We start from the raw sequence: 12,491 nt of genomic DNA, 5'->3' as shown, positions 1-12,491 counted from the left end.
GGCAAAAGGTCTGGGAGATGGTCCCAGCAGGACAGAGCCTGCACACTAGTGACTCCCACGTGGGAGAATTACGAGCGCTCTAAACGGGCATGAAACTGACTGAGCGTTCAAATACTGACTCCCGAAGGGGCGTATGTTCAAATTCTGCCACTAGGCAGTACAGAGTCGCACATGCGGGTGTAAGCTCTCCAAACCGACAAGGTTCCCCGCTGCACTGCAGTTCCGTTTGCAGAAATGCACAGTATGCGCGGAATGCGGAGCACGCGCCGCAGCCGAGCAGCACCAATTAGGTGCCATCTGGCGGCAGGAGGACGGCAACACTGAGCCTGCCCCGAATGCGGACGCGAAGGAGCAGAGCACGCTCCCGCAGCCGGAGTCCGGGTCGGGCCTCCAAGCGTGAGGCTACAGGAATTAACACAGCATCAAAGAGTGGTCCCCAGAATTAAAGACAAAATACTAAATACCCAAAAAACAAAGCACGAGCGCCGCATGTGACCTGAGGCATGAGTAGCAATAAACTTCAGTCAGAACACACGTTCATATCGCGTCAACACTCAGTTCAAATAAACTCAGTTTATCAACGTTCAGATAAAATAAACTGTACTCAAGCAGATACCACAAACATGCGGATGAACAATATGCACTTATCTCAGGCTGTGAGCAGCGAAGAAAGAGGAGGAAGGGCCAGTGACAAGGGACTATGGCCCAGCTGGAGCCCCCTGATTGGTGGAAAGCGGAAAGGACAATATACATGTTGAACTCTATTGTTGTTTCTCTTACCATTCCTAGGGTTTCATGGGAATGATAGTTTATTGTGTTATACTTTGAAAGGCTGCTATTCAATAAAGTGAGAAAGAATATCATAATCCTCGTCTCCTGTCCTGACATAGAATTCAAACTTCTTATCCCCACTTTCACGGCACTACATAACACTGGTCCAGCATACCTCAACAATTGCATCTGCCTTCACATACCTTTCAGACACCTCCACTCATCAGGATTCCTACTTGCACAAATCCCACGCATACGGAAAAACAGATCCAACAGTGAAGCCTTCTCCTACATCACTTCTAAAGTGTGGTACAACCTCCAGCTGCACATAAAAGCCTCATCCTCATGTTTTGAATTCAATTCCGCAAGAAGCTGAAGACCTGTCTTTTCTAGTAGCCTCCTCAGGTCCCACAGGTGGATAGATTTACACCTGCTCAGTGTCAGTGTCCCTTCCAGGTGATAGTGCGCTCTTTAAATCTGCATGACATTACATAGCATACATTCTTCAATGCAACAGTTCTGTCAAGGAGTTGAGGAAAAGGACATGACTGGAGTCACCATTTTATTAGAGGATAATATTTGGTCAACCAAGATGGGCTCAGCATGACCTTGCAATGGGGGACATTGTTGGGGTCAAACTCTAAGGCTTTAGTATATCCAAGACAACAAGACACAAATAAATGAGAATTGGGGTGTTGACAGCTATCTATCATGAAGGCAGTTGTGCTCTCTAACAGTCTTTTTCAATGAGTTCTAGTATTCTTATCAAGGGACAGTATTATACTAAGATATTTTTGCTTTTCCCCAGTACTTGCTCTGTCATTAGGAATCAGTTCAGGATGAATGACTGGGTCCTCATTCACTGGCAGGTCACCTTGTTTTCTTTGCTGCAGTTGGTAAATTAGCTGTGCACTGCCTTGCAAAATATCCTGCCTGCTACAATGCATTCGTAGATAACAATTCCTTCTTCTTTTTTTTGATCCCACCCCAGTGATTCCCGGATATTCTCAATCTCCATAGGTTCAATAGCAGGGGACTAGTCCAGAAGTGAACCAGGGGGTAATATTATACTCATGAAAATGTTACTTTACATCAGCCATGAAAATTTGAAACAGGGTTTACAATGCACCAACATGTACAGGCCTTCTCTGTAAGCCTTGTATTCACCTTGGCACTTGTAAGCGAGAAAGTTAGATTCCTGTTAGCGCAGCAGAGAAGTTTCTGATCTGTATCTTAGTTCAAAATATTTTAACTGTTTCCCATGAGAATGAGGGGCACCTGCTCAAGCTCCTATTATCAGTACTTTTTCTTTCTGTCATGTGACTCATTGCATAGGTTATGTGAACAAAATGTATATAATTATTGTAATTTCTAGATGTGCTAGCATAATAAGGTCGATTAAACATTGGAGGGGCAAAATTAGGTTGGTTTGTTTCATAATGTCTACCTTCTTTGCTGTGTGTCACCTGTTTGAGACTTTGAGTAGGCTGAGAGAGTGATTTTTATTTAATTCAGCAACTGACTAGCCCCAGTGTTAATTTTTGAGCCAATAGTATCTGATTAGTATTAAAGAACATTACATTATGAAATCCAAATTACAAAAGCGTATCTGTGATTCCTTCTTCAATTCCTCAGGCACATGTGGCGTGTTGTGTTTTCTACATTCATGTATTGGCTGCAATTAAAGCTACCTTTTTTATCCTAATGTCAAATTTCAGTTATCTGTGAAAGTGTGTAAAACAGTCAAAGAGGGGAGCATACTAAAGTTTTCCAAAGAATCAATTCCACTCTGTCATAAACATTACCCAAGTCAAATCCTGTTTTCAAGCATTTCCAAATCATATGACCCAAACATTAGTTCATGGATTCATATGCCAAGCAATTGTCTATTACTAATAATTTAAACTGTTCCTACTTGGAAGCAATGTATCCTAACAATATTTTCTATGAAACAAGCATTACGTTAAGATCCAATTTCATATTATTGAGTTCAGAGCAGATCTTTAACTTTGTGTTCTTTGATATATTCTCTAATATAACTAATGTCCATACATGTTAAATGTTATCAGCAGATTGAGTCTCTTTTTATCTTCACCAGTACTTGGAAATAAACTCAAGGTTTTAGAATCAAGGAACCTGTCATTTGTGTGTCCTACATTACCATTCATCAAATGCATTGTCCAGTAAACTAGTCAGTACTCTGTAACAAGAGTGTTCTTTCATTAGTTTAAACTAACTGCAAAAATACAAAGGTATTGATAAAGTTCCTTGAACAAACTTCTTTGAGATAAAGGATGCCAGCAGAAATCAAACCACACTACCATATTTGTTTCTTGCTATCCAAAAAACAGAGGGTTTTACAAAGGGGCACATCACCGTTCAGGGTTCATGTCTAGCTCATAATTGTTGTTTCAGAGTTGTGAATGCAAAATGTACTTCTGGAGGTACATCTTTTTTGCAGTGACTTTTGAGTCAATTCTAGAGTGTGTATTTGATATATTTATAATGAAATTCTGTTAATAATGGAAAGTCAACATCTGTCAGGCTTTGTTTTGATTTTGAATTTCTCTCTAGGGTCAACCATATCTGAACACTGCCTATGGACATTTAATCTGCTATTGGGATGGATCTGCTCATTATCTTATGTACCTTCTAATGGTGGCGGCAATTGCATGGGAGTAAGTTGTTTTTTTCTGTGTGGTACAGTCATTTCATCATTGTCTTAAAAATGAATTGAGTGATTTTGTTACATACTGCTAGTGACAGGAATGAGTGGATTGACTGTTCTAGCATTTTATACCTAAGGATAGATAGCTACAATTTGAATACAGGTACTTGCTGAACTTGGCCCGAAGAGACACCTTAACTTTAAAACCTGGGTATTCAAAATCACACACAACAGCATGCCAGTTTAGTCCACATTTTAAGACAATCATTCAGATAGAAAGATAAATTAAAATGAGACCACCTAAAATTAATATTACCAGAAATGTATCTTTGTAGCAGTTTTTTTAGAAAGGCTGTAATACATGCACTTTATGAAAACTGTTTGATATGTTTTATACATGTAACCCTTTTTTGTCAATGTAAATCTTAACAATGGGTAAAAATATTGTTTTTGATCTCTTATAATTGGTTTGGGAACACATACTTTAGTTGTCAATTGCATACACATCGCAGAGCTCTGCACACCAGAGTCATCTGCTGAATCATACCTTATATTGTTACAGGAGCAACTGACTTTCGCAAATGTCATCCAAGGAAATAACAGAAATGCATAACTTAATACAACCTAACCCCCCCCCCCCCAACTCCCCCTCCCTCCTCCCCGCCCCTGAAGTCGCACAATCCGCATAGTCCTTGACGCAGCCTTGATACATAGCAACAGAGTCCTAGCACGATAACACATGTCTCCCTGGATCCCCCCCTACCCTGTTCCCCTACAACCCGGTGTACATCAAGACTCATCCTAGTGAATGAGCCTCCATAGCAGTTGGCGGCTCCAACCACAACCCTTGGTACTCCGCCCATCTTTTCCATATTTTGTAATGTTTGTGTGGCTGCTTCTGGCCACAAAAATTGGCTGTTCCAGCCCCATACAAAAATCGAAGCTGTTTTTCCATTCGGTCACCCAAGGGGTCCGTGGCGCTTCCACGCCCTGGCGATATCTCGCTTTTCCAGTGTGAAGCCAAGTTGCATAAGGGGCCGTTTGTAAATATTACACCCTATGCCCTCCATGACATGAAGCAAAGCTAGCCGTGGTGTTCGCAGGAGTTCCCATCCCAGGACCTCCAATAGGCAGGAAAACACCCCCCTCCAAAACCAATCCAGGGAAAGGCAAAGCCAGGTAATATGTATGAATGTACCCTCCCCCCGACCACATCTAAGACACTTTGGGGAGGCGGTCAAGCCCGCTCGGTACAGTCGAGCCCGGGTAAAATAGACCCTGTGCAGATATTTAAACTGGATGAGGCGAAGGCACATTGCTATACCCGCTTCCCTAGGAGCCTCCAGGGTCTCCCTCCAGTCCTTCTCTTCCAACGCGCCCACATCCATCTCCCAGTCCCCCTGCAGCTTCTGAAGAGTGGTGGAACAGTGTATAGCTAGGGATTGATAGATCCAGAAGATCTTCTTGGTCTCCAAATCTTCCATAAAAACTCTTGCCTCCAGTGGACTAAATTTAGGGAGAGATTCCAGGCATTCCAGGCTAGGGGACAAGGCATGGGGAAACTGGTGATACTTATAGAATTGTGACTGGGGCATAGAAAATCCCCTCTGTAGGTCCTGAATAGTCTTGAGTGTCGTGCCTCTCATAACATTCCCTAGGGTCGAGATACCGATATCATCCCATCCCCGGAAGCCCTGCAGGGCCGCCAGCTCTTATAAGCGCCCATTATTCCGAAGGGGGGTCTCCCCAGTCAAGATATTCCGCCAACCCATGCAACGCAGCGCCTGCCGCCATATCAGGAAAACCACCCGCGTGGCCATTGGCATCCTGCCGCGCAACGGCGCAGAGTACGATATAGTGTGTAATGTATGAGACCCCATGAGCAGTCGTTCCAGTACGTATGCTGGATCCCTCCTATCCCCATACCACCACTCATTGAGGACAAATAGGTGCGAGGCCTGCTAGTATGAAAGGATGTCCGAGGACGTGAGTCCTCCACAATAAGGGGATAGGAGCATGTTTGTAGGGCCACGCGCACTTTACCCCCATCCTACAGAAACTGCCCCAGCACAGAATTCACCAGCCGGAACCATCTGGGCTGGATCGGATACGGGTGATTCTGTAGCTGGCAAAGCAGCCGAGGAAGCTCCACCATCTTGAAAATTGTTGACCTGCTATACAGCGTCAAGGGCATACGAGTCCAGGTCTTGAGGTCAACGCGGACTCGCTCACACACCGTTGCCAGGTTTCGCTCCCAGTAGACGGCCGGCACATCTGACAGGAACACCCCCAGGTATTTCAACCCTCCTACAGCTAGCTGGATTGTGTTCGCCCAAGCGCCCATCCTTGGTTGATCTCGCAGAACCCACAGTGTAGATTTGCTGGGATTCATATATAGTCCCGACGTCTTTCCAAAGATCTGCATGATCTGTAGGAGTCGCTGACCCATTTTGTCTAAGGCCATGAGGAAAAACAGGACGTCGTCCGCGTATAATGTGATTCTGTCAGATAGGTCCGAAGCCCTGGACCTGTGCATCAATGGCACCCATGCCGCCAATGGCTCCATAGCCAGCGCAAATAGATACAGAGACAGGGGACATCTCTGTTGTGTGCCCCTCTGGATCGGGAAGATGGAAGAGGCCGCACCCGCCACCCACACTGTCGCCGTTAAGTCTGTATAGAGGAGCATGAGAAAGGACAGAAAACGAGGGCCCAAGTTAAGTCTGCGTAGTAATGCAAATAGATAAACCCAACTCAGGGAGTCGAACACCCTGTCCATGTCAGCTAGAATTTTTTTTGCTCTTCTCCTTCTTGACCTAGTTGAATCAAGATTGGGTCTGAGGCATCAGTCTTATAATGAAGGGCATAGAGGTATCCGGGTGTTGCAAAACAGGGGTGCAAATGAACTCTGCCTTAAGTCTTTTGATAGCTCGAGTGCCATTCTTACTCCAGTTGAAAGTCTTGTTCTTTTTGAGCAAATCAGTAATCGATGAGACAATCTTAGAGAAGTTATTGATGAATTTGTGATATAATTTGCTAGGTCTAAAAACCTTTGTGTATATTTTAGCGAAGTAGGAATGGGCCATTCTAAAATGGCTTGGATCTTCTGAGCATAGATGGTTATTCCTTAACAGGAAAGAGCGTAGCCCAAATAATCTATAGAATCTCTTCCAAACTGTCATTTTTCAGATTTGACCAGTAATTTGGTCTTTCTTAAGCACTGTAGAACTCTCTTGAGATGGAACTAATAATCTTCAGGATCCTTCGAAAAAAACAGGATGTCATCAAAGTAGACGGCTAGTGTGTGGAAAATCAAATCAGAGAACATAGCATCTATAAAAAACTGGAAAACAGCAGTGACATTACAAAGGTTGAATGGCAACGTTCAATACTCGCAATGCCCAAAAAGTGTTGTGAATAGTGTTTTCCATTCATCACCTGATCGTATTCAGATCAGGTGAGAGGCTCCTTGTAAATCTACTTTGGTGAACATCTTCAAGAATGTCTGAAGAGTCGAGGGCTAACACACTTTGACCGTTACTAGATTTAAACACCAGCAATCTAGCAAGGCCAAAGTTCAGAGTTTTCCTTTTTAGGTACAAAAATCAAAGGGACTCCAGCAGTGATTTTCGAAGGAACTATCATACCATTAGCTAAGCTAGCATCAAGCTACTCCCTAAGAGCTTGCTGTTCCAGGGGAGAGAAGGAAAAAAAACACCAATAAGGAACAATTGCTTCAGGAAAGATGCCAATGGCACATCCTAAAGGGCTATGAGGAGGAAGCTTCTTGGCAATTGACTTTTGGAACACATCAAGATATTCAAGATAGATGTCATGGATTTTCCTATTGTGAATTTTCTTACAAAAGATTATGAATCTGGGAGTAATCCAGACTTTTCTCTTGAGCCTCTAGGGATGTTGCCAGATTTCTTAGCATATTCATTTGCTGCATATTTTGATGTTAGTCAATTTTGCAGATTTTGATCATGCATCATTCATTTGACTAAATATTGCTGGCCTTCATGGCAACTGGTTTCTGCACATCATGCTTATTCCCTATAATTGGTTTATTATGCATTTTGAGTGATTTGAGACTAATCCTATATGTTTGCCTTCCATAATGCTCCTTTAACTATTTTAATAATCCTTCATGGTTTATATGTTGCTGCTGTCTCCAAAGAGCATATTTTATGAAATATATTTATTTAATTTGTGTTGATGGTGTTGTACATATTGCCCGGTATATTCTTGAGATTTAACACCGTCTCGATCCTGTGTAGGAACTTCTTCTTAAACATCAAACACAGATAGCGTCCTCTGAACTCCAATGAATATTCACAGTGGGCTGTTTGGGCCCCCTGTGACACCACACTTTCAAATCCTGATTAATAGATATGTGGACACTTAGGGCATGCAAGATATTTGGTTGTTTCTTGAGGGGGGTGACTACCCACCTCAAGAAACCAAAACAATCCTTGTCAAAGTAAACCTCTAAGGTCCCTCAATTAAAATGAACTCATCCTACTGGTAGCTATGGCAAAGAGCAGACAGGCTTAATGTAGTGAAATGAATAAAGCATTTATGCAGTACCAAAACAACAATAAAGTCTAAACACAACACAATAAAATTCCCAAACTGAATTAGAAAAAAGAGTATTCTTTAATAAATTAATTGACATCAATGTTGCAAAATCTAATGAGAGGAACAAGAGATTTTTTTTTAAAGTTTTAAATAAAAATAGTTCCAGAAAGCATTAAATACTAGCTCTAGACAGCAGGTTGTGGTAGACCGGACCTAGGAGCGATTAGAGACTGACCATAACGGAGCATGAGTTGGATACAGGACCAGGTTCGACCCAGTTAGAGGATTTACCTTGTAACTTAATTTCTAAAATGGAATTTTAAAGTCTTCCCTGGGGCAAAGTAGCAGGCTGCAACCAATGAGAGCTCCATTGGACTTGGTCCTGATGAAGCTGTTGTTTTTTGTGTGAAAAATTTCAGAGCAGGAGAAATGTGAAGCCCGGGGAAGGCTCCAAACCAGCCAGATACTTTTGGCACCTTCACCTGTTCAAGATTTCTTTGTTTATACTTAATCACTTTTATGAAGCTCAGATTCCTCGGGGGGGGGGAAGGTTGTAGGGTGTAGCTGAAGAGGCCTCCATAATGATAGGCAGTGTCTCCTTGAGGTCCCACTGCAGAGGATTGTCAGTCGCGAAAAAGCTCAGAATGGTGGAAAGCTGAACCTTTAGGCTATGGGCAGAACACCTTAATTGAATTGGCTTCGTAGATTTATCTTGGTCTCCTGAAGGTCCTTGCAGCCAAAAAGCTTTCTAAGGACTAGATTTTCAGAGATAGTAGGAGAAGTTCAGCCGGACACAGCCAAGGGTTTAAGGACCTTAGGAACAGCACTTGATAGGCAGGACTCACTCCAGCAGAGGCCACCAGCAGGTTCTAGATCAGATTCAGATGGAGCAGATCAGGTGACAATCTTCCCAGGCTTCTGCCCCTTGGGTTCCACTTTGTTATCCTGTGTACAAAAAGTGGCAGGTCCACTTCCTCAGGGCTCTACTCAGGTCTCAGGCAACAGGTTCCTTCTGTTCAGTCTTCTTTTGATCTTCCTCCGGTCCAATTGTGTTCTGAGGAGATGTTCAAAATGGGGGTCTCTAGTTGGGAGAGGTAGCTACCTTTGTCCAAATAGGGGTCCTTGCTTCTAGTCAGGGTAAGGTGGATACACTCCTCAAATAGCCCATGCTCACCCCCTTGGTAGCTTGGCACGAGCTGCCATACTTATCTCTGTGTGTAAAGCATTTGTGAACACATACAGTAACACAGTGAAAACATTACAAATGGACACCACACCAGTTTAGAAGAATAAGTAATCTTTATCTAAACAAGACCAAATGGCAAAAATCCACAATACAGTATCAACAATAAGGTTCTCAAATGGTAGAAATAGTTCAGTTCAATGCAAGTTGTAAATGCAACACTTTTCCAACAAAGTACCTTAGATGCGTCACGCAAAACAAACAAACAAAAGGGTCGCAGGGAAGGTGAAGCTTCAGTTCCTTGCTTCTGGGGAGGCGGCGCACCTGTTCCTTACTGCAACGGAGGCGATGCGTCATGTCCTTACCAGAGGAGGGGATGCATCAGTTTCTTACTGTGTTCTGGTTATGATGTGACGAGACGGCGCCGCAATGCGACGATCCGGTGTGATAAGACAAAATGGTGGCTTGATGCGATGCGACGATCCGGTCCGATGCGTGAAGTTTTGCAGCTGCAAGGCAGGCACTGTGACGATGTTCTCAGTGATGATTCGGGACTCGGTGTAGGTGCCTCATGCTTCTTTCCCGTGGCTCGGTGATGCGTTGGGTCTCGGTGCGGATGCGACACGCTTCTTCACCGTTTTGTCATGCTTCCAGATCCCAGCGACAAACAGTCTCTAGAGGTCCTGAACAGCAGCAGGCACCTCTCTGCAGGTTAGAATTCTCAGCAAGGAAATTCGGGGGATCTGGTGGTGAAGTCTTTGTGTCCCAGAGACTTCAGATAGGAGGCAAGCTCAATTGCAAACCCTTGGAGATCTTCCTCAAGATGACCAAGCAAACAGCAAAGTCCTTTTCTCCTTTCCTTGGAAACAAGTAACCACTGCAGGCCATCCCCAAACAGCAAACAGCACAGGGGCAGTAATCCTCCTTCAGCTTCTCCAGTTTTTCTCCTTGGCAAAGGTTCCTCTTAATTTCCCAGAAGTGATCTAAAGGTCTGGGGTCTGGGCACCCCTTTTTATACACACAAATCCTTGGTCTCTGAAGGCAGACAGTGTCTTCACCCAACCAAAACCAGTTCTTTTCTCACTGGTGCAGCTTCCTGGCAGGAGGTGGGGATAGCATTGTTGAAAGCAGACCTGGCCCAGGCAGGTAAAGGAAATCTACTCCACCTACTCTAAATTCAACCCAGGTCCCATTCAGCACAGCCCTGATTCATCAGGCTGCTGGAGCCGCAGCCTTCTCCCAGCTTCTATCACTCACAAGCCAAACATGCAATACACAAACCTAGCTGAGGCAAACTGGATAGTTAAGCAAGCAAATACCTACTTTCTAAAAGTGATATTTTCAAACACAGAGTTCAGGCATACTAAACTGTCTTCTCTATCTTGTTCTCTGGGTTAGTTATGTTTATAAGTTGTTATAATCAAACTGCCCATTTTCACCTATGGGAACAGATAGCCTTGCAATAGTGAAAAATGAAATGGGCAGTATTTCACTATCAGGACTTGCCACACACACCAGGGCATGTCCTACCTTTCACTTACAATGCACCCTTCCCACAGGGGTACATTGGGCCTACCTTAGAAGTGACTAACTTGCAGAAAAGAGAAGGTTTAGGGACTGGCAAGTGGGTGCACTTGTCAAGTCGACATGGCAGTCCCAAACTGCACACAGGCTCTACAATGGCAGGCCTGAGTCACATCTTCCAAGCTGCTTCTGTGGGTGACACAATTAGTGCTGCAAGCCCACTAGCAGCATATGATTTACAGGCCCTGGGTGCACATGGTGCACTGGACTAGGGACTGACAAGTAACTCAAAAAACCAATCATGGAATCACTAATCCATCCAACAATTTACAATAGGGAGCACTTGCACTTTGGTACTGAACAGCAGTGGCAAGGTGCCCAAAGCATCTAGACCAGCAAAAACACGAGGCAACAGCAAAAAGTGGAAGGAAGCCTCACGCCAATGGTGCCAAGTCTAACAGAAGAGTTTTGGGAATGCCACCTATATGCACCCGCTTGTGGGTAAGGGGTACAAGGCATACTAAGGGGTGACGTTTTAGTATTTAAATAGAAGGTTTGAAGCTGTCAAGAGGAATTATTTTGACAAATCAAATTACAGTTTTGAAACTGTTCCAGGCAGGCTAGAATGGTAGGCCTGAAGTCTTGTTTGCACTAGCACTGTAGTGGATTGCACAGTAGGTTCTGCAGTCCACTAGCGGCATTTAACTTACTGACCCTGGGTATAACATGTACTCTATACTAGGGAATTATATGCAAGTTAAATTTGCCAATTAGGGTTATGCCAATTCAACTGTGTTAAATGGGGGAGCACAGGCACTTTACTACTGGCTAGCAGGGGTAAAGTGCACAGCCAACAAAAACAGAGGGACAATAATGTGGGGGTACACCAAGTAAAAGAAGGTCATTTCCTTCAGGGTATAATTAAAAGGGATAGAACAGAATGCCAAGATAATTCTTGTAGATCCCCTGTCTGTTTGCTGAAGGACACTCCTTATGTCCTACCAGACGTCTGTGTTCACTGTACATGCTTTAACATTGGAATTTAGAGTTAGCACTGGGAGAACACTTGTGATTTGCCTATGACACTCCCTCACACACATTCTCCCTTCACACACGCTGTCAGAGCCTATGTTTAGTGTGGGCAAAGAGTTTTGTCATCATGAAAATACCCTAACACATGGCAATTTAGGTCAGTCTGCAGTAAGGCAAACAGGAACTACTGAAAAAGTGGAAGAGTTGCCCAGGGAACGTTCACTCTCTTGGTTAGGGAGTGCCAGGAAATGATTTCCATCCACTAGCTGATGCCAGGCATAAATGTGGCGCCTCCAGGCAACCACTTCAGAACAGTTTCTGCATTTGCACAATATTAAGGCAACACGTGAGATATTTAGGTGCACTAAGCAAGACTGCATCCCTCTAATCCAAACAGGATGAGATACCTGCCTGATTCACCAACTTTCTTCCTTCAACACATAGGCAAGGACACATTTTCTTAAGTTCTTCAAAAGGATGTAGCATGTACCAGCGATCTTGTTGACACCTCGGCTAATGTTCAACGCTGATGGTAATAAGTCATAACAGCAGGGACTGGGAGTGTTCCAAGAATGGCAAAATTGAGGTCTAATGGAGATGCAATCAAACCAAAATCTCTATTTTATCAGCATTTAAATATAACAGAGAGGCAACTACACCCGAAAATGTAACTTGATCCCATTTCTTGGGAGGTGCTCTATGACAATTTGCGCACTAACAATATCGATTTGT

General features: G+C 43.7%; 1 protein-coding gene across 1 annotated transcript in view; it reads left to right on the top strand.

Annotated features, from left to right (window-relative positions):
- TM6SF1 (transmembrane 6 superfamily member 1) overlaps positions 1-12,491 on the top strand; it is a 556,895-nt gene that overhangs the window by 278,332 nt on the left and 266,072 nt on the right. The window contains exon 4 of the mRNA XM_086958234.1: positions 3,346-3,449. Within this exon, the coding sequence (XP_086814360.1) occupies positions 3,346-3,449 (104 nt within the window). The remainder of the gene's footprint in view (positions 1-3,345; positions 3,450-12,491) is intronic.

Source organism: Lissotriton vulgaris, chromosome 2_1, assembly GCF_964263255.1.
Source record: "Lissotriton vulgaris chromosome 2_1, aLisVul1.2, whole genome shotgun sequence".
NCBI classification, from domain to species: Eukaryota; Metazoa; Chordata; class Amphibia; order Caudata; family Salamandridae; genus Lissotriton; species Lissotriton vulgaris.
Note: the sequence above shows the minus strand (reverse complement) of the source record. Positions and strands in the feature narration are given on the sequence as shown.